The sequence below is a fragment of the Hyperolius riggenbachi genome, chromosome 7 (assembly GCF_040937935.1).
Source record: "Hyperolius riggenbachi isolate aHypRig1 chromosome 7, aHypRig1.pri, whole genome shotgun sequence".
Lineage (NCBI taxonomy): Eukaryota > Metazoa > Chordata > Amphibia > Anura > Hyperoliidae > Hyperolius > Hyperolius riggenbachi.
Window position 1 is genome coordinate 169,961,937 of NC_090652.1, and position 27,615 is coordinate 169,989,551.

General features: G+C 44.2%; 1 protein-coding gene across 1 annotated transcript in view; it reads left to right on the top strand.

Annotated features, from left to right (window-relative positions):
- ZC3H15 (zinc finger CCCH-type containing 15) overlaps nt 1–27,615 on the top strand; it is a 107,966-nt gene that overhangs the window by 15,837 nt on the left and 64,514 nt on the right. The window contains exons 2-3 of the mRNA XM_068244873.1: nt 7,356–7,457; nt 7,644–7,755. Coding sequence (XP_068100974.1) covers nt 7,356–7,457; nt 7,644–7,755 — 214 coding nt within the window. The remainder of the gene's footprint in view (nt 1–7,355; nt 7,458–7,643; nt 7,756–27,615) is intronic.

Consider the following 27,615-nt stretch of genomic DNA (forward strand, 5'->3'; position numbering starts at 1 on the left):
CCTGATCACTGCCTGATCCCTTCCTGGGATCACTCCCCTCAGTCTCTGCCCTGTCAGTCTTCCCTGTCAACCTGCCAGTTCATCCCTGCACTCTCTGTCTCCCAGCTGTTACTCCACTGTCCTGTTAGCGGCACTCCTGGGGATTCCCTCTGTCTGCCAGTTCCCCTCTGGGAACTCCTCCTGTCATCTACAGCTACCCAGGGATTCTCCTTGCCTGTCAGTTCCTTGAAAACCTGTGCTTGCTTAGACCCCATGTCCTGGAGCTGCTCGTCCCTTGATTACAGTGACTAGATCAACAGAACACTGACGGTTCTGAAGAACCCTGACAGTTGTTTTGTATTTCCACCATGGAGAACTTGTACAGTAAGTAAGTACATAAGCAATATACAAGTCCAACCAAGCAGTTGTTATACTGTGTCCATTGCCCACCCCTATAAACCAGGGCTGTGGAGTCGGAGTCGTGGAGTCGGGCAATTTTGGGTGCCTGAAGTCGGAGTCGGGAAAAAATGCTCTGACATGAATTTGTAACTGTAATTAAAATAGAAAATATGATAAAATGTTCTATTTCTCAGATAATAGTCATTAAAAATAATGTATATATACAGTATCTATACAGTAATAGCTGTGCTTAGTCCACAAAAATGAAATAAACCAAAATTAGTTACTTGTGCTGCTTCAATAAAGCAGTCCCCGTATTTTTAAGGTCAGATATACATATCTGATTGTGACTGTATATATGATGTGTACACAGGAATCTCTTATATATACAAAATAACATCTATGCTGTAAGAATAAAGCCTGATGTGTAGCTGTGTCACTAATAGAGATGGTCAACGAGATGGAAATAATTCTGCATTGATGCCGATTTATGCAAATGTATGCACTCCCTTTGCTGATGAAATCAAATAATTTGATATGTTAAAATTTGGTTTGGTGACTACAAATTAAAGGGTAACTGAGACGGATGAAAAGTAAAGTTTTATACATACCTGGGGCTTCCTCCAGCCCCCTTCAGGCTAATCAGTCCCTCACTGTCCTCCACCACCCGGATCTTCTGCTATGAGTCCTGGTAATTCAGCCAGTCAGCGTTGTCCGGCCGCATGCCGCTCCCACAGCCAGGAACATTCTGCACCTGCGCAATAGTGCTGCACAGGTGTAGTATGCTCCTGGCAGCGGAGTGTGTGCATGCGCACTACGCCCAACTGGCTCAAGTACCTGGACTCATAGCAGAAGATCCAGGTGGTGGAGAAGGACAACGAGGGACTGATTATCCTGAAGGCGGCTGGAGGAAGCCCCAGGTATGTATAAAACTTTAATTTCATCTGTCTCAGGTTTACTTTGTTACACAGTAGTACTATACTCTACATATGCACTCCCCACCAGGGCTGTGGAGTCGGAGTCGTGGAGTCGGGCAATTTTGGGTGCTCGGAGTCGGGAAAAAATGCACCGACTCCGACTCCTAATGAATTTGTAACTGTAATTAAAATAGAAAATATGATAAAATGTTCTATTTCTCAGATAATAGTCATTAAAAATAATGTATATATACAGTATATATACAGTAATAGCTGTGCTTAGTCTACAAAAATGAAATAAACCAATCAAAATTAGTTACTTGTGCTGCTTCAATAAAGCAGTCCCCGTATTTTTAAAGTCAGATATACATATCTGATTGTGACTGTATATATGATGTGTACACAGGAATCTCTTATATACACTAAATAACATCTATGCTGTAAGTATAAAGCCTGATGGTTAGCCATGTCACTAATAGAGATGGTCAACGAGATGGAAAGAATTCTGCATTGATGCTGATTTATGCAAATGTATGCACTCCCTTTGCTGATGAAATCAAATAATTTGATATGTTATTAAAATTTGGTTTGGTGACTACAAATTAAAGGGAAACTGAGACGGGTGAAAAGTAAAGTTTTATACATACCTGGGGCTTCCTCCAGCCCCCTTCAGGCTAATCAGTCCCTCACTGTCTTCCACCACCCGGATCTTCTGCTATGAGTCCTGGTAATTCAGCCAGTCAGCGCTGTCCGGCCGCATGCCGCTCCCACAGCCAGGAACATTCTGCACCTGCGCAATAGTGCTGCACAGGTGTAGTATGCTCCTGGTGGCGGAGTGTGTGCATGTGCACTACGCTTGACTGGCTCAAGTACCTGGACTCATAGCAGAAGATCCAGGTGGTGGAGGAGGACAACGAGGGACTGATTATCCTGAAGGCGGCTGGAGGAAGCCCCAGTTATGTATAAAACTTTAATTTCATCTGTCTCAGGTTTACTTTGTTACACAGTAGTACTATACTCTACATATGCACTCCCCACAGAGCTGCAGGGAATCCACTGAGAATGCTGTGCACATTGAACACAGAGGTGTTGTCTGTTTACAATCTCCTCATTCCCCTGCAGAATACCTGCACATCATTCTTACATGTACCCACACTTACATTGCCTAGGGCCTGATAGATGTTCTTTGTTCCGGTTTGTACCTTTTATAAGTACTCTTACCAAGGACTAGTTTTAGTCTAAAGGGAATAAATATAGTAGTCTACATATCCTTCTCACTTCAGTTGTCTTGTAAAATTCCTAAGCATTGGCAGTTAAGAGACGAATTTCATGTTACATACTTTTAATCAACAAAATTGTAATATGCAAATTAGAGGAGTCGGAGTCGTGGAGTCGGAGTCGGTGGAATCCTAAACTGAGGAGTCGGAGTCGGTGGATTTTTGGACCGACTCCACAGCCCTGCTCCCCACAGAGCTGCAGGGAATCCACTGAGAATGCTGTGCACATAGAACACAGAGGTGTTGTCTGTTTACAATCTCCTCATTCCCCTGCAGAGTACCTGCACATCATTCTTACATGTACCCACACTTACATTGCCTAGGGCCCGATAGATGTTCTTTGTTCCGGTTTGTACCTTTTTACAAGTACTCTTACCAAGGACTAGTTTTAGTCTAAAGGGAATAAATATAGTAGTCTACATATCCTTCTCACTTCAGTTGTCTTGTAAAATTCCTAAACGTTGGCAGTTAAGAGACGAATTTCATGTTACATACTTTTAATCAACAAAATTGTAATATGCAAATTAGAGGAGTCGGAGTTGGTGGAATCCTAAACTTTGGAGTCGGTGGATTATTGGACCGACTCCACAGCCCTGCTATAAACATTATCTTCAATTTCACTCCATTTTGACATTTTCACTCGGTGTGATGGTTATGTTGTCTGTACTCTGTCACATAAAATTCCAATTTACGTGCAATCCCTTTTAATTGCGATTGTTTTGGGGGTTTTTTTTCTGGGAAACCAAGGGTTTTTTTGAAACATTTTTTTTTCCTTGCTACAGTATTACACATACCTAGCAAATATGGTGATTTTTAGCTATTCGCTAAAATGGGGTATAAGGTGGCACCGCACCTTCAGAAATAAAACACAAAAGGAGCCTAAATGGTGTATGTGCTGTACTCTTGTGAGTGTAAGTGAATCAATGGTAGTAACTAAATGAGGTTGCTAATTAGGGCAACCATCCAATAGTGCAGGGGGAGAAAATTGACCCTTTCCCACTTGGTTTATATCAGGGTTTTTTTATAGTGTGGTCGCACTCTTTAAAAAAAGCAGGAAGGACACAAGTGGTGTATTTGGGGCTGGATGCCAGGCCCCTCCAATGGAGTGCAAACAATAGAATGGGTAGGAAAAAGGTGGCCATAAAATAGAATATGAAGAGGTGGCTTACCTCAAAAATGTGACACTAGGCTGGATCCACACTATAAGCAATTTTCTGTGCTCTTTGTGATTGATTTGCGCTTTTTAAAAATTTCTCCCATTCACTTTCATTAAAATCGCTGTAAAAATCACTGCGATTTTTCACGTATGCGATCACGGCAATTTTTACCGTAATTTTTAATGAAAGTGAATGGAAGAAATTTTTAAAAAGCGCTCCGAAAGCGCTAATCAATCACAAAGCGCTCAGAAAAGCGCTTCTAGTTTGGATCCGGCCTAAGATATATAATGCAAAGATATTGCCACATTGCAATCAAATAGAGGTACCCACTAAATGTGAATGGATAAACCTAGTGGATAAATCCCTTCCTCTATAAATTAAGAAAAACAAAAGTTCGCTTTCCTAAAACAGAAAGAATTTGCGATAATTCAGGTTGGAGTGAGCTTGAGATGTCTCCCAGAGCAACACTGCTGAATATATGCAAATTAACCATTGTAGTCCCTTACACACTCCAATGAGTTCTGGGTCACCATGAGCTTGCTGGTTAGTCTGTGCCTCTCGGATTCACAAGCCCTACTCCATAGAGCCAAATTAATCCATGCCATGCACTGATGAGGATCAAACAATCCGAAACAGTCTGTATGCATGTTGGGTTATTATGGCTCTGTACAAATTAACAAGCTGACACATCATTGCATTCCAGCGGTTCTGGAGGTGTGTTTAGCTTCTAAGGGTACAATGGTTAATTTGCATATATTCAGCAGTGTTGCTCTGGGAGACATCTCAAGCTCACTCCAATCTGAATTATCGCAAATTCTTTCTGTTTTAGGAAAGCGAACTTTTGTTTTTAACATCTTAGTAAGGGGGATTTTAGGACCATTGTAGTCCCTTACACACTCCAATGAGTTCTGGGTCACCATGAGCTTGCTGGTTAGTCTGTGCCTCTATAAATTAACCCATGCATGTAGAAACTGTCCAACAAATTCAAAGAATATGGTCCAAATGGTGTGAATCAATGCTCACTAAAGAAATTAGAGACACCCTACATTAGATTACCGACATGTACCTAATGCTGGGCATACACAGAGCGTTTGTCCCTTATCAATCGAGCCGCTGATGGCTCGATTGATGGTATCCGACAGGTCCGAAGACCCGCTGGATAGCTTCCCCGCTCGATCCCCGCCGGCGGGGAATCGAGCGGAAGATAAGGAGCGCCCGCGGGGATCGAAACGGCCACCCACGGAGACGCGGCGGGAGTCGATCGCCGCCAGGTCGTACCGTGTATCCCCAGCATAAGAGTGTACCCAGTGCTCTTTGCTAAAAGGAAAGCTTCTAAAGAGTGAGTAAATTGACACTGTCCGGCGGATCGCTCAAACTCACTCTTATCAAGCGAACGATAGTCTGTACACACGCCCGATTTAGCTGGCGAACGACGGGACGTTCAAACGACCCGTCCGCGGAAATCCGACGTGTGTATGGGCCTTTAATGTAATCGATCTTTTTTTAACCTATACACCTCGACTGTATGAAGCAGCGAAATAGATAACTTGTGACCTGAGAAACTTTCTCCCCTTTCTCTAAACAACGCCTCCCCCCCCCCCCCCCCCCCCCCCCCCCCTTCCCATGATTGTACTCAGTACTATATGTTTGTACTTTTTCATTTAAAAAAAAAAACTAAAAAACTTTTCAATAAAAAAATTTACCTGCTTAAAAAAAAAAGATATAATGCAAAAAGGATTTTATTAGACAATATCTGTCATTCTGTAGCCCCTTGGTGCCTCCCCTTGTCCTGTGGAAGTGACTTCATTGCATTGTTCCTAATGGCGGGTTATTCTTATCTTGGATGTTTGTAATTTGAGGATTACCCTGTACTTGCATTTAAAAGGGGCTTGGATGCTTTCCTCATCTTGAAGGGCATCCACAGCCATGATTACTAGGTGTGGTAACATGTTACCTTGATTCAATTACAGAGCCTTTGTGGCTTTTTGTTTTCTCTGGATTAATATACTGATAAGCTTGAGACACTGAAGTGAAAAAAAATGATGATTTGTATGTGTAGAAATAAAACATTAGATGCAGAGACATACGTCTAATAATGTTTCCAGTACAGGAAGAGTTAAACTCCAGTTGTTTTCTATGCAAAAGAGTCATTAGGCTCCACACTTTCTAAGTCATAGAGAGCTCTGTCTTCTAAAGCTTATCTCAACTGTCAGTCACTGTAATTTCTTTTTCTCTCCAGGGGACAGGTCAATAGTTCACTAGCCTGCTCTGTAAAATCATTTAAAATGCCAAGTAGTGTGTTAACTGCAAATAATACAGAATGATGCAATGTTATACAAAAAAAAAAAAACTAACTGAAAATAAAAATTTAGAATATTTTCTTTGCAACGAATGTTCTAGTAATTCTATCCGTACTACACAACCAATTAATTATATCATAATTTTTTTCCCCTGCTCCAGTGTCTCTTTAAGGCCCCTTTCCACTTGCTTCCAGATCAAGTACAGAAGCAGACATCAAAATGTCAGATCCAATGGTCTGATCGATCCTGGGGCAGATGCGCTCCCCCATAGGCTATTTGGGGGAACACATTCGCATGGCCAGGGATTATCGCAGAAGTGCAGTCCGCTTACTGCGATGTTACCCCTGGGATCTGATGCAGTGTGACAAATGTTAATGACTCCAACGTATAACATAGGAGCCATTCACTCTCTGCTTATCAGTGAGCAGAGAATGGACAAAAAAAAAGTCAGTTCTTCGCTCTAGTAGGAACAGAACCTAAGAAGTTTGAATTTGAGGACTCCCCCAGCCGCCGCCCCTAAAACCTAAATAATGTCGTGGAATATTATGGTTGTCCTTAATCCTTACACTATTTAGACCCAAACTCAGTGTTCAGTTATTCTCAACATAAATGGAATTTCTTTTTTAAAAAATAGCATTTTGTGTTGGTTTTTATGCCAAACTTACCATATATTCGGATGTATAAGACGACCCCCTAACTTTTCCATTTATAATATAGAGTTTGGGATATACTCGCCGTATAAGACTACCCCTCTTCCAACGCACACCAAATAAAAATTTAAAAAAAAATCATATACTGGTGCTATGTATGAACAGATACTGGTGCTGTACTGTATGTGGTACCCAGTATATAACAGTATATAGGCGATTGACTGGTGGATTGGTCAACTCTCCCTGTCTCCCTGTTTATCAGAGCAGTATGGAAGAATAGAATGCACTGTACCCATAAAACATGCCTCTCTCACCTATCTGGCCCGCCCCTTGTATCCTATGTACCGCCTTCTCTGCCTCTCAGATCTCACACAAGTGCACCTGCGCCGCTTCGCTACAGTCCTCCGCAGCGAGATCTTAGAGGTGGTAACAGGATAGGGCGTATCACCCGGCATCAATGACACCCAGCGTATAAGACTACCCCCAACTTTTCAGAAGATTTTCAAGGGTTAAAAAGAAGTCTTATACGCCAGAATATACAGTAATTGCAAAAATACATTGGAGTGGACTTTGAAGCTAATGGCAACTGCCATTTGATTAACTGTCTTCTGTATTTGATATTGGCATATATATTGTGGCAGACAGTACTTAATGTTCTTTATTTCCATTCTTGAAGGACAAAACATTTGGTCTGAAGAACAAGAAAGGTGCCAAGCAGCAAAAATTTATCAAAAATGTTACCCAACAGGTTAAGACTGGTCAGCAAAACCCTCGGCTGGTAAGTTGTTGATGGACTTTTCAGCATGTTGCTTGTAGTTATTCCAGTAACACTTAGTTTCCTTCCTCTTCCTCCCCCCCCCCCTCCTCTGCAGTTCTGTAATGTATTGAAGACATACCTTCATGTTAAATGTTTTGATGTCAATTTAGATTTTTTGCAGATTGATAGTTGTGCTGCTTATTTTAGATTGCTCAGACAGAAGGTGAAAAGAAAACCAAAAAAGATGACAAAAAGAAGGAGCTTCAAGAACTAAATGACCTGTTTAAGCCTGTAGTAGCTGCTCAGAAGGTCAGCAAGGGTAGGTACTGTGTGTGTATTTTTGTTTTTACTACGAACATTAATTGATTGGGACATATGAGAATAAAGGTTCTGAGGGTGCCTTCAGTACAAACCATGTGAACTTAAAGCGGAATATAACCCCGCATTTCAACTTTGCTCTAAAACATTATTTACAGCATATTATATGCAAAAAGCATTTTTTTTTTTTACTAGACCAGCATTGGAAGGGTTAAACACAGAGGTTTAAAGTTCAGTGGAGAGATATGCAGAAGTTCAGATTGTTACATTCTATTTAGTTATATGTATCTATTGAGAAATGTTACACACTCTTTGGCTGTCCTCCAACTCCTTCTCAGTCAGAGAGATGAGTCGCATTCAACACTTACATTTTGTTTACATAACTGTATCTATCTATGTCAGCTTCAGATGCTGCAGAAATCTCCAGGAACTTTAAAGCCCTGTGTAACCCTTCCAATGCTGGTCTAGTAAAAAAAAAAAAAAAAAATGCTGTTTGCATATAATATACTGTAAATAATGTTTTAGAGCAAAGTTGAAATGCAGGGTTATATTCCGCTTTAAAGAGACTGTAAAAAAAATGTCATCCTTGTTTCTTCTATCCTATAAGTTCCTATACCTGTTCTAATGTGCTCTGTCTAACTGCAGCCTTTCCTATTTGCACAGTGGCTGTATTATCTCTGCTATATGATCTAATCTTCTCTCCTCTGTCGGGCTGAGGCAGTCTGGTTGGAATGTGCTGTGCTGCTTGTGATTGGCTAGAAGCTATACACCCCCCCCCCCCCCCCCCCCCTCCAAGCTCTGTATGACTCACACACTGAGCTATGTCTTTTGTTTGTAAACACTGGATAAAAATGGCAATTACAAGCCAGGATTGCAGCAGGGAGAGGCAGAAACAGCACAGAGGGGCCCAGGAGAACATCATGAATAGAATGGTATGCTTTTTATTGTAAGAATTTTAGAGTACAGATTCTCTTTAACAATGTATGGAGTCATCCTAGTTTTTCCTGATGTAGGATATGTGGCTGCTATAATGCTGTATCTCAGTTAAAGGTTTGCTCTGTGAAGCATCTGTTTTATTTTCCTGTTGCGTGACTATACTTTTCTTTTTCAAGTTTAACCATTTGCCGACCGCCCACAGCCGATAGGCGGCGGCAAAGTGGACGCTAAAAGGACCGCAATATGCCCATGGGCGTTGCGTCCTTTCGGCATGCCGGGGGAGCGATCGCGTCACTGGTAACGCGCGCTTCCCCCGGCAACTGGCTCCGCCCACCTACGACGACAACCCGCCGGCCGTTCGGAAGCGCCGGCGGGTTGTTAACCCCACGATCGCCGCATATTAAGTGTAATGTATACAAAGTGTATTATACAGGCTGCCTCCTGCCCTGGTGGTCCCAGTGTCCGAGGGACCACCAGGGCAGGCTGCAGCCACCCTAGTTTGCACCAAACACACTGATCCTGCCCCCCCCCCCTGCCCACCCCCCAGACCACTGTTTGCACCCAATCACTCCCCTAATCACCAATCACTCCCTGTCACTATCTGTTAACGCTATTTTTTTAACCTAACTGCCGCCCCCTGGGGGCTCCTGATCACCCCCCCCCCTTGCCCCTCAGATTCTCCCCAGAACCCCCCCCCCCCCCCCCCCCCCCGTGTACTGTATTCATCTGTCCCCCCTGTAATAACCCACTGATCACCTGTCAGTCACCCATCAATCACCCCCTGTCACTGCCACCCATCAATCAGCCCCTAACCTGTCCCTTGCGGGCAATCTGATTACCCACCCACACCATCAGATCACCCGCAAACCTGCTGTCAGATCACCTCCCAAGTGCATTGTTTACATCTGTTCTCTCCTCTAAACACCCACTAATTACCCATCCATCACCCCCTATCACCACCTGTCACTGTTACCTATCAGATTAGACCCTAATCTGCCCCTTGCATGCACCCAATCAACCGCCCACACCCTCAGATTGCCCTCAGTTAAAGGTTTGCTCTGTGAAGCATCTGTTTTATTTTCCTGTTGTGTGACTATATATTCTTTTCTAAGTTTAACCACTTGCCGACCGCCCACAGCCAATAGGCGGTGGCAAAGTGGACGCCGAAAGGACCGCAATACGCCCATGGGCGTTGCGTCCTTTCGGCATGCTGGGGGAGCGATCGCGTTATCAATTCGCCAGTGCATTATTTACATCTGTTCTTCCCTGTAATAACCCACTGATCACCTGTCAATCACCCATCAATCCGCCCCTAACCTGCCCCTTGCGGGCAATCTGATCACCCACCCACACCATCAGATCGCCTGCAAACCTCCCAAGTGCATTGTTTACATCTTTTTTCTCCTCTAATCACCCATCAATCACCCCCTGTCACCACCTGTCACTGATACCCATCAGATCAGACCCCTATCTGCCCCTAGGGCACCCAATCACCCGCCCACACCCTCAGAACTCCCTCAGACCCCAGCCCTGATCACCTTGCCAGTGCATTGCTTGCATCTATTCCCCCCTCTAATCACACCTTGAGATACCCATCAATCATCTCCTGTCACCACCTGTCACCCCCTAGCACACCTACTCATCAGATCAGGCCCTAATTTGCCCCGTGTGGGCTCATGATCACTCTGCCAAACCCTCAGATCCCCCTCAGACCCCCTTCCGATCACCTCCCCAGTGCATTGATTGCATCTATTTTCCCCTCTAATCACCCCCTGAGACACCCATCAATCACCTCCTGTCACCCCCCTAGCACTCCTATCCATCAGATCAGGCCCAATACAACCTGTCATCTAAAAGGCCACCCTGCTTATGACAGGTTCCACAAAATTCGCCCCCTCATAGACCACCTGTCATCAAAATTTGCAGATGTTTATTTTGAGGCATTTGGTTTCCAGACTACTCCTCACGGTTTTGGGCCCCTAAAATGCCAGGACAGTATAGGAACCCCACAAGTGACCCCATTTTAGAAAAAAAAAAGACCCTAATGTATTCCGTTAGGTGTATGACGAGTTCATAGAAGATTTTATTTTTTGTCAAAAGTTAGCGGAAATTGATTTTTATTGTTTTTTTCACAAAGTGTCATTTTCCACTAACTTGTGACAAAAAATAAAATCTTCTATGAACTCACCATACTCCTAACGGAATACCTTGGGGTGTCTTCTTTCTAAAATGGGGTCACTTGTGGGGTTCCTATACTGCCCTGGCATTTTAGGGGCCCTAAACCGTGAGTAGTCTAGAAACCAAATGCCTCAAAATGACCTGTGAATAGGACGTTGGGCCCCTTAGCGCACCTAGGCTGCAAAAAAGTGTCACGCATGTGGTATCGCCGTACTCAGGAGAAGTAGTATGTGTTTTGGGGTGTATTTTTACACATACCCATGCTGGGTGGGAGAAATATCTCTGTAACTAGACAATTGTGTGTAAATAAAAAAAAAAAAATCAAAACATTGTCATTTACAGAGATATTTCTCCCACCCAGCATGGGTATGTGTAAAAATACACCCCAAAACACATTATACTACTTCTCCTGAGTACGGCGGTACCACATGTGTGACACTTTTTTGCAGTCTAGGTGCGCTAAGGGGCCCAACGTCCTATTCACAGGTCATTTTGAGGCATTTGCTTTCCAGACTACTCCTCACGTTTAGGGCCCCTAAAATGCCAGGGCAGTATAGGAACCCCACAAGTGACCCAATTTTAGAAAAAAAGACCCCAAGGTATTCCGTTGGGTGTATGACGAGTTCATAGAAGATTTTATTTTTTGTCACAAGTTAGTGGAAAATGACACTTAGTGAAAAAAAAAATCCATTTCCGCTAACTTGTGACAAAAAATAAAATATTCTATGAACTCGTCATACACCTAACAGAATACCTTGGGGTGTATTCTTTCTAAAATGGGGACACTTGTGGGGTTCCTATACTGCCCTGACATTTTAGGGGCCCTAAACCGTGAGGAGAGTAGTCTAGAAACCAAATGCCTCAAAATGACCTGTGAAATCCTAAAGGTACTCATAGGATGTTGGGCCCCTTAGCGCAGTTAGGGTGCAAAAAAGTGCCACACATGTGGTATCGCCATACTCAGAAGTAGTATAATGTGTTTTGTGGTGTATTTTTACACATACCCATGCTGGGTGGGAGAAATATCTCTGTAAATAGACAATTGTGTGTAAAAAAAATCAAAACATTGTCATTTACAGAGATATTTCTCCCACCCAGCATGGGTATGTGTAAAAATACACCCCAAAACACATACTACTTCTCCTGAGTACGGCAATACCACATGTGGGGCACTTTTTTGCAACCTAACTGCGCTAAGGGGCCCAAAGTCCAATGAGCACCTTTAAGCTGGCCATACACTAGGCCGATTCCCGCCAGATCGACAGCAGATTCGATCACTGGGATCGAATCTGCTGTCACATCGTTCCCGCTACACGCCGAATTTCGATCTATCCCGTCCGATCCCATCGATCGCTCCGTACGGAAAATTAGTCGATCGCCCGCGGGTAGGGAGCGCGTCGCTAGCGGCGTTTGAGTGCCTGACGACCGACGCAATAGAGCCCGCATACATTACCTGCTCCGCCCGCGCGACTGCCCCCGGTCACCGCTGCTTCGTCTCCGCGCTGGTCTGGTCTCCGGCATGCTTCACTTCTTCTAGCCCAGCAGGAAGTTTAAACAGTAGAGGGTGCTCTACTGTTTAAACTTCCTGCCGGGCAGGAAGAAGTGAAGCATGCTGGAGCCCAGAGCGGAGACGAAGCAGTGGTGACGGGGGGCAGTCGCAGGTAATGTAGGCGGGCGGGGGCAGCGGCGGCAGCACCACCACCACAGATTGTGAACGGTTTCAGGCTGAAATCTGTTTGCAGTAAAGGTAGCCATACGATCCCTCTCTGATCAGATCTGTTGGTCGAATCTGATGGTAAATCGACCCATGTATGGCTACCTTTAGGCTTTACAGGGGTGCTTACAATTTAGCACCCCCCAAAATGCCAGGACAGTAAGCACACCCTACAAATGACCCCAGTTGGGAAAGTAGACACTTCAAGGCATTCAGAGAAAATCTTCTATGAACTCACCATGCCTCTCAGTGAATACTTTGGGATGTCTTCTTTCCAAAATGGGGTCATTTGGGGGGTATTTATACTATCCTGGAAACATGACAGGTGGTCAGAAAAGTCGGAGATGCTTCAAAATGGGAAAATTCACTTTTTTTGCACCATAGTTTGTAAACGCTATAAATTTTACCCAAACCAATAAATATACACTGAATGTGTGTTTTGTTTTTTTATCAAAGACATGCAGCACAATAAATTAGGACAAAAATGTATACAGAAATTTTACTTTATTTGACAAATGTCAAAAAATTGCCCGGGGGCAATCCGCCGGCATTTCCTGGAAGGGGCAGAGCTTTCAGCTACATCTCTGCCCCTCCTGACGTCAATCGTGGCGCATCGCCGCCTCTGCCCGCCCCTCTCACTCTTCCTTCACAAAGAGGGCGGGCAGAGGCGGCAATGCACCGCGATTGACGTCAGGAGGAGCAGAGCTGGAGCTAAAAGCTCTGCCCCTTCCAGGAAATGCCTGCGGATTGCCCCCCAGCGATTTGGGGGCTCTGCAGCCCTCGTTTAGCGGCGGGGATACGGCGGATTACTTGGGAGCACTGAAGCGAGCTATAAGTAAGCTTTTGCTGGCGAGGGCCACAAAATATTGTATCGAGGGCCGCAAAATAGAGTCTCTGGGGGCATATTAGATGGGCCCTGCATGAAAGCCCATCAACTCGGGATTCCTTGTGTTGGAGGCGGTGGCAAGGTGTAGAAGGTAACTGAAGCACCTCAAAGAAAACTGAGGTGTACTGGAATAGTTTCTTTCAAAGTATGCACCTCATTGGCTTCAGTTTTAGATTACTATGGTAGAGACTTGTGACCTCTGTTTATTAGCTTGATTTCTGATTAGTGATTCCCTCATAATGTGTTTCATACTCCATTTTCCCATTTATTACGCTGGCTATCTTGAAGTAGTTGGTACACTTAAATTCTTATAGATTTTTGTATGTTCAATTTGTGTCCAGATTGACACTTGAGTAATTTTACTTTTTTTTAAAGGTTTGGTATGCTCATTGCTGAATAGTATTGTAGTTCAGTATACGAGGGTCATCGAGAAAGTGGCTCCTGATTTATCTGCCACGCAAGGAATTTTAATTGTATTTGTCATTTAAAGTGAACCCGAAGTGAGAGGGATATGGAGGCTACCATATTAGTTTGCTTTTGAAATATACCAGTTGCCTGGCAGCGCTGCTGATCTGTTTGGCTGCAATAGCATCTGAATCAAACCAGAAACAAGCATGCAGCTAACAATATTGTCAAACGCCTGATCTGCACATGTTTTGTTCAGGGTCTATGGCTTTACGTATTAGAATCAGAAGATAGGCTGGACAGCTAAGCAACTGGTATTGCTTTAAAGGAAATTAATATGGCAGCCTCCATATATCTCTCATCTCGGGTTCACTTAAAATCTTTTCTCTCCCTGTTCCACTTGTCACATGTCTGTACAACGCTAGTAACTGTTCAACAGCTTTTACAGGAAGCTTCCCCAATCCCACATAGGTGAAGTGTGGTTAGGTCCACAATTATTTGGGCAGAGACAACTATTTTGGTTCTGTACAATTGCCACAATGAATTTTTACTGAAACAACTCAGATGCGGTTGAAGTGCAGATTTTCAGCTTTAATTTAGTTGGATGAGCAAAAGGATTGCATAAAAATGTGAGGCAACTTAACCACTTGATGACCTAGGGCTTCACTCCCCCCTTAAAGAGGAACTGTAACATAAAAAGATCCCCTGGGGGGTACTCACCTCGGGTGGGGGAAGCCTCCGGATCCTAATTAGGCTTCCCACGCCGTCCTCCATCCGTCAGGGGTCTCGCTGCAGCCCTCCGTGGAGTCCGGGCAGCGGTGACGTCATTATTTACCTTCCTGGCTCCTGCGCAGGCGCTCTGACGGCTGTCGGCTCCGAACTACACGGAAATACCCGATCGCCGTCGGGTCCGCTCTACTGCGCAGGCGCAAGTTTCCTGCGCCTGCGCAGTAGAGCGGACCCGAATGAGATCGGGTATTTCCGTGTAGTTCGGAATGGAAAGCCGCCACAGCGCCCCCGCTGGAGCCAGCAAAGGTAAATATTGAAATGACAGTCGGCACAGTCGCCGGCTGTTCGGAGGGCTGCGGAGAGACCCCCGTGGGACAGAGGACGGCGTGGGAAGCCTCATTAGGATCCGGAGGCTTCCCCCACCCGAGGTGAGTACCCCCCAGGGGATCTTTTTAATGTTACAGAGTCTCTTTAAGGACCGGCAACTTTTTTTCCATTCAGACCACTGCAGCTTTCACGGTTTATTGCTCGCTCATACAACCTACCACCTAAATGAATTTTGGCTCCTTTTCTTGTCACTAATAAAGCTTTCTTTTGGTGCTATTTGATGGCTCCTGCGATTTTTACTTTTTATTATATTCATCAAAAAAGACATGAATTTTGGCAAAAAAATGATTTTTTTAAGTTTCTGTGCTGACATTTTTCAAATAAAGTAAAATTTCTGTATACATGCAGCGCGAAAAATGTGGACAAACATGTTTTTGTTTAAAAAAAACCCATTCAGTGTATATTGGTTTGGGTAAAAGTTATAGCGTTTACAAACTATGGTGCAAAAAGTGAATTTTCCCATTTTCAAGCATCTATGACTTTTCTGACCACCTGACATGTTTCATGAGGGGCTAGAATTCCAGGATAGTATAAATACCCCCCAAATGACCCCATTTTGGAAAGAAGACATCCCAAAGTATTCACTGAGAGGCAAAGTGAGTTCATACAAGATATTAATTTTTGTCACAAGTAAGCGGAAAATGACACTTTGTGACAAAAAAAAAAAAAAGTTTCCATTTCTTCTAACTTGCGACAAAAAAAAATGAAATCTGCCACGGACTCACCATGCCCCTCTCTGAATACTTTGAAGTGTCTACTTTCCAAAATGGGGTCATTTGTGGGGTGTGTTTACTGTCCTAACATTTTGGGGGGTGCTAAATTGTAAGCACCCCTGTAAAGCCTAAAGGTGCTCATTGAACTTTGGACCCCTTAGCGCAGTTAGGCTGCAAAAAAGTGCCACACATGTGGTATTGCCGTACTCAGGAGAAGTAGTATAATGTGTTTTGGGGTGTATTTTTACACATACCGCAGCTGGGTGGGAGAAATATCTCTGTAAATGACAATTTTTTTATTTTTTTTACACACAATTGTCCATTTACAGAGATCTTTCTCCCACCCAGCATGGGTATGTGTAAAAATACACCCCAAAACACATACTACTTCTCCTGAGTACGGCGATACCACATGTGTGGCACTTTTTTGCACCCTAACTGCGCTAAAGGGCCCAAAGTCCAATGAGTACCTTTAGGATTTCACAGGTCATTTTGAGAAATTTCGTTTCAAGACTACTCCTCACGGTTTAGGGCCCCTAAAATGCCAGGACAGTATAGGAACCCCACAAATGACCCCATTTTAGAAAGAAGACACCCCAAGGTATTCCGTTAGTAGTACGGTGAGTTCATAGAAGATTTTATTTTTTGTCACAAGTTAGCGGAAAATGACACTTTGTGAAAAAAAACAATAAAAATCAATTTCCGCTAACTTGTGACAAAAAATAAAATCTTCTATGAACTCACCGTACTACTAACAGAATACCTTGGGGTGTCTTCTTTCTAAAATGGAGTAATTTGTGGGGTTCCTATACTGTCCTGGCATTTTAGGGGCCCTAAACCGTGAGGAGTAGTCTTGAAACAAAATTTCTCAAAATGACCTGTGAAATCCTAAAGGTACTCATTGGACTTTGGGCCCCTTAGCGCAGTTAGGGTGCAAAAAAGTGGCACACATGTGGTATCGCCGTACTCGGGAGAAGTAGTACAATGTGTTTTGGGGTGTATTTTTACACATACCCATGCTGGGTGGGAGAAATAACTCTGTAAATGGACAATTGTGTGTAAAAAAATCAAAAGGTTGTAATTTACAGAGGTATTTCTCCCACCCAGCATGGGTATGTGTAAAAATACACTCCAAAACACATTTTACTACTTCTCCCGAGTACGGCGATACCACATGATTGGCACTTTTTTGCAGCCTAACTACGCTAAGGGGCTCAAAGTCCAATGAGTACCTTTAGGATTTCACAGGTCATTTTGAGAAATTTTGTTTCAAGACTACTCCTCACGGTTTAGGGCCCCTAAAATGCCAGGGCAGTATAGGAACCCCACTAATGACCCCATTTTAGAAAGAAGACACCCCAAGGTATTCCGTTAGGAGTATGGTGAGTTCATAGAAGTTTTTATTTTTTTGTCACAAGTTAGCGGAAATTGATTTTAATTGTTTTTTTTCACAAAGTGTCATTTTCCGCTAACTTGTGACAAAAAATAAAATCTTCTATGAACTCACCATACTCCTAACGGAATACCTTTGGGTGTCTTCTTTCTAGAATGGGGTCATTTGTGGGGTTCCTATACTGCCCTGGCATTTTAGGGGCCCTAAACCGCGAGGAGTAGTCTTGAAACCAACAATGTCGCAAAATGACCTGTGAAATCCTAAAGGTACTCATTGGACTTTGGGCCCCTTAGCGTACTTAGGGTGTAAAAAAGTGCCACATATGTGGTACCGCCGTACTCAGGAGAAGTCGTATAATGTGTTTTGGGGTGTATTTTTACACATACCCATGCTGGGTGGGAGAAATATCTCTGTAAATGACAATTGTTTTTTTTTTTGTTTTGTTTTTTTACACACAATTGTCCATTTACAGAGAGATTTCTCCCACCCAGCATGGGTATGTGTAAAAATACACCCCAAAACACATTATACTACTTCTCCTGAGTACGGCGATACCACATGTGTGACACTTTTTTGCAGCCTAGGTGCGCTAAGGGGCCCAACGTCCTAATCCTAGGTCATTTTGAGGCATTTGTTTTCTAGACTACTCACGGTTTAGGGCCCCTAAAATGCCAGGGCAGTATAGGAACCCCACAAGTGACCCCATTTTAGAAAGAAGACACCCCAAGGTATTCTGTTAGGTGTATGGCGAGTTCATAGAAGATTTTATTTTTTGACACAAGTTAGTGAAAAATGACACTTTGTGAAAAAAAAAAAAAAATCAATTTCTGCTAACTTTTGACAAAAAATAAAATCTTCTATGAACTCGTCATACACCTAACAGAATACATTGGGGTGTCTTTTTTCAAAAATGGGGTCAGTTTGTGGGGTTCCTATACCGCCCTGGCATTTTACGGGCCCATAACCGTGAGTAGTCTGGAAACCAAATGTCTCAATGACTGTTCAGGGGTATAAGCATCTGAAAATTTTGATGACAGGTGGTCTATGAGGGGGCGAATTTTGTGGAACCGGTCATAAGCAGGGTGGCCTTTTAGATGACAGGTTGTATTGGGCCTGATCTGATGGATAGGAGTGCTAGGGGGTGACAGGAGGTGATTGATGGGTGTCTCAGGGGGTGGTTAGAGGGGAAAATGGATGCAATCAATGCACTGGGAAGGTGATCGGAAGGGGGTCTGAGGGGGATCTGAGGGTTTGGCCGAGTGATCAGGAGCCCACACGGGGCAAATTAGGGCCTGATCTGTTGGGTAGGTGTGCTAGGGGGTGACAGGAGGTGATTGATGGGTGTCTCAAGGTGTGATTAGAGGGGGGAATAGATGCAAGCAATGCACTGGCGAGGTGATCAGGGCTGGGGTCTGAGGGCGTTCTGAGGGTATGGGCGGGTGATTGAGTGCCCTAGGGGCAGATAGGGGTCTAATCTGATGGGTAGCAGTGACAGGGGGTGATTGATGGGTAATTAGTGGGTGTTTGGAGGAGAGAACAGATGTAAACACTGCACTTGGGAGGTGATCTGATGTCGGATCTGCGGGCGATCTATTGGTGTGGGTGGGTGATCAGATTGCCCGCAAGGGGCTGATTGATGGGTGGCAGTGACAGGGGGTGATTGATGGGTGGCAGTGACAGGGGGTGATTGATGGGTGATCAGTGGTTTATTACAGGGAAGGACAGATGTAAATAATGCCCTGGCGAATTGATAAGGGGGGGTCTGAGGGCAATCTGAGCATGTAGGCGGGTGATTGGGTGCCCGTAAAGGGGCAGATTAGGGTCTGATCTGATGGGTAACAGTGACAGTTGGTGATAGGGGGTGATTGATGGGTAATTAGTGGGTGTTTAGAGGAGACAATATATGTAAACACTGCGCTTGAGTGGTGATCTGATGTCGGATCTGCGGGCGATCTATTGGTGTGGGTGGGTGATCAGATTGCCCGCAAGGGGCAGGTTAGGGGCTGATTGATGGGTGGCAGTGACAGGGGGTGATTGATGGGTGGCAGTGACAGGGGGTGATTGATGGGTGATTGATGGGTGATTGACAGGTGATCAGTGGGTTATTACAGGGAAGCACAGATGTATGGGCAGCATCGTGGCGTAGTGGTTAGCTCTCTCGCCTTGCAGCGCTGGGTCCCTGGTTCGAATCCCAGCCAGGGCACTATCTGCAAAGAGTTTGTATGTTCTCTCCGTGTCTGCGTGGGTTTCCTCCGGGCACTCCGGTTTCCTCCCACATTCCAAAAACATACGGATAAGTTAATTGGCTCCCCCTAAAAAAATTGGCCCTAGACTACAGTACTTACACTACATGATATAGACATATGGCAATGGTAGGGATTAGAATGTGAGCTCCTTGAGGGACAGTTAGTGACAAGATATATATATATATATATATATATATATATATATATATATATATATATATATATATATATATATATATATATATATATATATATATATATATATATATATATATACTGTACAGCGCTGCGTAATATGTCGGCGCTATATAAATACATAATAATAATAATAATGTAAATATTGCACTGGCGAATTGATAAGGGGGGGTCTGAGGGCAATCTGAGCGTGTAGGCGGGTGATTGGGTGCCCGCAAAGGGCAGATTAGGGTCTGATCTGATGGGTAACAGTGACAGGTGGTGATAGGGGGTGATTGATGGGTAATTAGTGGGTGTTTAGGGGAGAGAATAGATGTAAACACTGCGCTTGAGTGGTGATCTGATGTCGGATCTGCGGGCGATCTATCGGTGTGGGTGGGTGATCAGATTGCCTGCAAGGGGCAGGTTAGGGGCTGATTGATGGGTGGCAGTGACAGGGGGTGATTGACAGTTGATCAGGGGGGATAGATGCATACAGTACACAGGGGGGGGGGGGGGGTCTGGGGAGAATCTTAGGGGTGGGGGGGTGATCAGGAGGGGGCAGGGGGGGGGGGTAAAAAAAAAAATAACGTTTACAGATAGTGACAGGGAGTGATTGATGGGTGATTGGGTGTACACATGGGTCTGGGGGGTGGGCAGGGGGGGTCCTGAGGGGTGCTGTGGGCGATCTGGGGCGGGGGGGGGGGGGGAAATCAGTGTGCTTGGGTGCAGACTAGGGTGGCTGCAGCCTGCCCTGGTGGTCCCTCGGACACTGGGACCACCAGGGCAGGAGGCAGCCTGTATAATACACTTTGTAAACATTACAAAGTGTATTATACACTTTGTTTGCGGCGATCGTCTATTTAACATCCCGCCGGCACTTCCGTATGGCCGGCAGGATGTTGCGGCGGAGTGAGCGGCGACAGGCGGAGGATCGCGTCACGGATGATGCGATCGCTCCGCCCATGCCCCTACAAGGACCGCCGCCATTTGTCTATACGGCGGTCCTTGCGGGGTCCACTTCCCGGGCCGCCATTTGTCAATACGGCGGTCGGGAAGTGGTTAAGGCACATAAACACATCAGACCATAGTCTTTGGAAAATGAAAGATCACAGACCAATTTTACCCACTTCCATGTAGTATGAAAGCCACACCTACAAAGTCTATTCTATGGAGCTGAACTCCCCATCAGACAGAAATCTTTGCAAGATGCTGCACACAAAGATGCTGTAGACATTCAAAAGATCAGTATCCGCAAAAGATCTCTTCCTGCAAAAGATCAGTTCCCTCTAAAATGCATTCATAGTCTATGATATCTGCAGATCATCATACACACCTTGTTTAACAAACATTCATCTGCAGATCAGATCCACCAGGATGGATTTTCAGATCTGCAGATGATTGTCTGATCTGCAGATGAATGTTTGTTAAACAAGGTGTGTATGATGATCTGCAGATCTCATAGACTATGAATGCAATTTGCAGGAACGGATCTTTGGCAGGAACAGATCTTTTGCGGTTACTGATCTTTTGTGTCTGTACAGCATCTGTGTGTGCAGCATCTTGCAAAGATTTTTTTCTGATGGGGAGTTCAGCTCCATAGAAAAGACTGTGAAGGTATGGCTCTCATACTTCATGAAGGGTGGTAAAATTGGTCTGTGATCTTTCATTTTCCAAAGACTATAGTCTGTGTGTATGAGCCTTTAAAGCTTTTATTTTATACAATCCCTTAATTTCAGGGGCTCTGAAGTAATTTAACAAATTAAACAGCTGGAAATCGTGTTCATTTCTAATACTTGGTTGAAACCCCTTTGCTACCCCCTGGAGAGTGTTGTTCACTTGTACAGAACCAAAATAGTTGTCTCTGCCTAAATAATTGTGGACCTAACCACACTTCACCTATGTGGGATTGGGGAAGCTTCCTGTAAAAGCTGTTGAACAGTTACTAGCGTTGTACAGATATGTGACAAGTGGAACAGGGAGAGAAAAGATTTTAAGACAGCCTGAAGCCTTGAACTCATGGACATTACCATGACTTCTGTCTGAAGTTTAGTCTTCAACAAGTGAAATGCATGCTCAATTAGGTTAAGATCAAGTGACTGACTTGGCCATTCAAGAATTTTCCACTTATTTGCTTTAATAATTTCTTGGGCTACTTTGGCTGTATGTTTTGGGTCATTGTCCATCTGTATTGTGAAATTCCACCCAATCAATTTGACTGCATTTAGTTGGATTTCAGCAGACAAATATGCCTCTGAACACCTCAGAATTCAATCGGCTGCTTTTGTCCTGTGTCACATTATCAATAAACACTAGTGGCCCAGTGCAGCTGGCAGCCATGCACGTCCAAGCCATCAAACTTCCTCCAACATGTTTTACTACTCTTTTTTTTATGGTAGACTTGGATATCTATACGCCTACCCCCTAGAGTGTTGTTCACTTGTCTGGCTGTTGTGAAAGTGTTTCTCTTCACCATAGAAATTGCGTGATCATCCACCAATGTTGTGTTCCATGGTCTTTTTTGTGTCCCTGAGTTCACCATTGCTTGCTTTCTCAGGATGTACCAAACTGTAGATTTTGCCAGTTGTAATATAGTAGCAATTTCTCGATTGGGTTGCGTTTTTTTTTCCGCAGGTTAAAGTAAACCTTCAGCCCCCTTCAGGCTAATCGGTCCCTTGCTGTCCTCCTCTGCCACCTAGATCCTCTGGTAGATGCCCCATTATCTCTGCAAGACACAGGTGCAGAACGATCCAGGCTGCAAGAGTGCGCACGGCCGGACTGCTTCCTGTGCTGACTGTCCCAAACTTGCGGAGATAACGTGGCATCTACTGGAGGATCTAAGAAGCAAAGGAGAACAGACCAATTAGCCTAAAGGGGGTAGGAAGACCCAGGTTTGAATTTTTCCCCCCATTGTTTCAGGCACATGTTAAAGATGTCGTCTTTCACCAGCATTGAAAGCTTCTTTGACCGCATGTTGTCTGTTCACAACAAAATCTTCCACATGCAAGCACCACACCTCAAATCAACTCCAGGCCTTTTATCTGCTTAAAGTGAATCCGAGGTGAGAGTGATATGGGGACGGTGGTATGGCAATTGGTCTTGCTTAACCACTTTGTCCTCCCTGACGTAGAACTACGTCAAGGAGGAAATGTGCTCCCACGGCCAATCGCGCGTGCACGCGTGCTCCTGGTCCGCGGATCGATAGCCCAGGAATCAATGAATCGGGCCATGGTGTCCGATCACGGATTTCTGTCCCCCGCAGAAAAAGCGACAGCTTCTCTCGGAAGCTTCGCTTTTTCTGGCTCCTATGTCCCTCTAAGCGTACATTGTACGCTTAGAGTGATGTCATGTAAACAAACTCAAGGTGGCTATCTTGTGGCCAAAATGTAAAACTACATCTAAATGTAAAAAAAAAAAAAAAAATAAACATATACAGTATTTACCCCAAACAAATACTATTTCCATCCCACCCTCCCAAAAATACCCACATAAAATGTTTAAGAAAAAAAATTACAATAAAAAAAAACACAAATATTTGTGTTTAAACTTTTTAAATATCTATGTAAAGATGAAATTTTATTGAATTTTTTTTTTTATAAGCTTGTAAATGGTGATGGATGCAAAACGGAAAAAATTGTCTTTTATTTCCAAATAAAATATTGTCGCCATACATTGTGATAGGGACATAATTTAAACAGTGAAATAACCGGGACAAATGGGTAAATACAACACGTGGGTTTTAATTATGGAGGCATGTATTTTAAAACTATAATGGCCGAAAACTGAGAAATAATGAATTTTTTCAGTTTTTTTCTTATTCTTACTGTTAAAATGCATTAACAGTAAGGTAGCTCTTAGCAAAATGTACCACCCAAAGAAAGCCTAATTGGTGGCAGAAAAAACAAGTTATAGCTCAGTTCATTGTGATAAGTAGTGATAAAGTTATAGGCTAATGAATGGGAGGTGAACATTGCTCGGATGCATAAAGTGAAAACGACCGAGGGCTTAAGTGGTTAAAAGAAAATAAATATGGCAGCCACCATATCCCTCTCACCTCGGGTTCACTTTAAAGAATGCCTTAGCGCTTTTCAAAATTTAAAACTGGGGAGGGGGGCATGCCCACCACTCCCCATGTATTTCCTTCCAGCCCGAAATATTGTTGAGCCCTGCGCTGGCACTGCCTGACAATGAGCATCCTTGAATGCTCGCCGCAGCCAGGAACGTTCTGTGCACACGCTTTACGTCACAACTGTATGCACAGAGCGCTCTCGGTCGCCGCATAACCGGGCAGCGCCGGCACAGTGCTCACCGACCCAGAAGTAGCTTCGGTGGGGGGGGGGGGGGGGAAATAAAACCATAACTGGGTGGGGGAATTGAGGTGGTCATGGTTGTCCACAAACCAACTGTAGAGAGCTGATGTTTTTTACCTGTTGAATTGATTAAAACAGCTGTTCCCAATTAATCAGGATAATTTGGATGCTTTGGAACAGCTTGGACTATTTGGAATGGTATAGAACTTTGGATTTTCCCACAGACTGTGACCGTTTGTGAAGGTTATGAATAATTTTGGACTGGACACTTTTTTTGCTCAATATTGGAATTCCACGGGAAAGACCAATACAAAGTGGTGTACATGTGAGAAGTGGAACAAAAATCATACATGATTCCGAACATTTTTTACAATTAAATAACTGCAAAGTGGGGTGTGCGTAATTATTCAGCCCCCTTTGGTCTGAGTGCAGTCAGTTGCCCATAGACATTGCCTGATGAGTGCTAATGACTAAATAAAGATCTAATGTCAGTACAAATACAGCTGCTCTGTGACTGCCTCAAAAGTTGTGTAAGAGAATATTGGGAGCAAGAACACCATGAATTCCAAAGAACACACCAGACAGGTCAGGGATAAAGTTAAGAAATTTAAAGCAGGCTTGGGCTACAAAAATATTTTCAAAGCCTTGAACATCCCACGGAGCACTGTTCAAGCAATCATTCAGAAATGGAAGGAGTATGGCACAACTGTAAACCTACCAAGACAAGGCCGTCCACCTAAACTCACAGGCCGTACATGGAGAGCGCTGATCAGAAATGCAGTCAAGAGGCCCATTTTGACTCTGGACGAGCTGCAGAGATCTACAGCTCGGGTGGGGGAATCTGTCCATAGGACAACTATTAGTCGTGCACTGCACAAAGTTGGCCTTTATGGAAGAGTGGCAAAAAGAAAGCCATTGTTAACAGAAAAGCATAAGTCCCGTTTGCAGTTTGCCACAAGCCATGTGGAAGAAGGTGCTCTGGTCAGAGGAGAACAAAACTGAACTTTTTGGCCAAAATGCAAAACGCTATGTGTGGCAGAAAACTAACACTGCACATCACTCTGAACACACCATACCCACTGTCAAATGTGGTGGCAGCATCATACTCTGGGGGTGCTTCTCTTCAGCAGGGACAGGGAAGCTGGTCAGAGTTGAAGGGAAGATGGAGCCAAAAACCTCTTGGAGTCTGCAAAAGACCTTAGACTGGGACAGAGGTTCACCTTCCAGCAGGACAACGACCCTAAACATAAAGCCAGGGCAACAATGGAATGGTTTAAAACAAAACCTATCCATGTGTTAGAATGGCCCAGTCAAAGTCCAGATCTAAATCCAATCGAGAATCTGTGGCAAGATCTGAAAACTGCTGTTCACAAACGCTGTCCATCTAATCTGACTGAGCTGGAGTTGTTTTGCAGAGAAGAATGGGCAAGGATTTCAGTCTCTAGATGTGCAAATCTGGTAGAGAGATACCCTAAAAGACTGGCAGCTGTAATTGCAGCAAAAGGTTGTTCTACAAAGTATTGACTAGGGGGGATAAATAATTACGCACACTTCACTTTGCAGTTATTATTATTTTTTTTTTTTAAAGAGTAACTGTCAGGCTGCAAAAGCTAATTTAAACCTCTATTCTCCTGTGTTAAACAGTTTAGAAGGAAGCCAAAAAGGCAATACTGAAGTTAAAAATCTCTCTTACTTTGATGTTTGCTGAACAGCAAGGCTCGTTATTCCCAAGCTCCTAAGGAGGCTGGCAGGACTCATAACAGATACTGCAAAGCATTCTGGGGCTGCTTCTTCTCCACACTGCACTCCCTTGGTCCTCCTTCATTTCCCTATCCCGCCCTAAGGCTGATTTCACAGTGAGAAGTTACAGGCTCATGTTACAGCAGCTTGTATCTTGCAGCCAAGCTCACAACACTGAAAAATCAATGTACTGTTCACATGTTCCGTTAGAGTATACTGCAGGAGTCCGCTATTGTTCCTAGCCACATGGCTAATTAATATTCACTGCACAGTAGTGTTGTCCGGATCATGAACCATTAGGATCTTTGATCCTGATCTTTTTTGTGAGTCGAATCATCAGGAAGCACGTAAGGGAGGATATTACATCACAATTGGCTTCATACAAGACAGACAATCATGGAACCTGCTATGAGCTGTCAGGAGCATCATTCTCAGCAAATACTGTATCAAAATTCTGTGAAATCCAAACGTGGACAGTGAAATGCATATGTAATGTAAGTACAGCCAATATTTAGCTACTGATATGTGTTTTTTTTCTCTGAGACCCTATACCTAACAGCTCCTCTTTAAATGTTTGGAATCCTGTATGATTTTCGTTCCACTTCTCACGTGTACACCACTTTTGTATTGGTCTTTCACGTGGAATTCCAATAAAATTGATTCATGTATGTGGCAGTAATATGACAAAATGTGGAAAAGTTCAAGGGGGCCGAAAACTTTTGCAAAACGTGTGTGTGTGTGTGTGTGTGTGTGTGTGTGTGTGTGTGTGTGTGTGTGTGTGTGTGTGTGTGTGTGTGTGTGTGTGTGTGTGTGTGTGTGTGTGTGTGTGTGTGTGTGTGTGTCTGTCTGTATATGTATGTATGTATGTATGTATGTCACACACACACACACACACACACACACACACACACACACACACACACACACACACACACACACACACACACACACAGCGTCAACATATTGCGCAGCACTGGACATTAAGGTTACAGACAGTATTTAGGCGTGACGTACAGGAATACAAGGAAAAACAGATCATGCAGCACATTATGAGTACAAAGTAATGCTTAGTCAGTCACTGGATGGGAGCATGGGGATTTGGCAAGTTGAGTTCACTCAAATTCATAGCATGGGTGCACAGTAATGGAGGTGCATGATCAGGTAGGACACAAAAGGAGGAGGACCATGGCTGAAGGCTTACCATCCAGAGGGAGAGATAGGGACACGAAAGGTAGGGAACCAGAGTTCAGCTGTGGGTTTAGAGCACTAGTGAGGGGTGGTAGAAAGTGAGTGAAAAGATGAGTTTTGAGGGCCTTCTTGAAGATGTTGGAGGGGGTGCCCTAATAGGTGGAGGTAGGAAGTTACATAGTGTTGGAGTAGCTCTTGAGAAGTCCTGGAGGCATGCATGGGACTGGGTGATGAAGGGGGGCGGTCAGGCGAAATTCTTTGGAGGCGTGGAGTGAGCGGCTAAGTGTGTACCTCTGAGTAAGATCGGAAATGTAGGTCGGACAGGTTTTGTGGACAGATTTGTAGGTCAGACACAGTATGTTGAATCTGGACTGGATAGTAAGCCAGTGGGAGGGGTTCACAGAGGGGAGCTGCCGTGGTGGAACGATGGGAGGAGTGGATAATTCTGGCTGCTGCATTCATGATGGACTGCAGTGGGGCAATTCAGGTCTTATGCTGGGTACACACCATGCGTTTCCTGCTCGATCCGCGGGTCGATCGGGATCGATTCGACCATTTCCGACATGCTCGATTCGGGCTTCAATCGTTCCTGACGTCTATTTGCATGTTAAGTATGCAAAATCGACGGCAGGAATGATCGAAGCCTGAATCGAGCAGGTCGGAAATAGTCGAATCGATCCCGATCGAGTGGGAAAACGCATGGTGTATACCCAGCATTAGGAAGTCCAGACAGAAGTACATTGCAGTAGTCAAAGTGGGAAATTATGAGGGCATGGATGAGGTTTGGTTGGTGGCAGAGGTCAAGAAAGGGCAGATCTTTCAGATCTTGAAGTTGCAGGACTTTGTAAGGTTTTGGATGTGG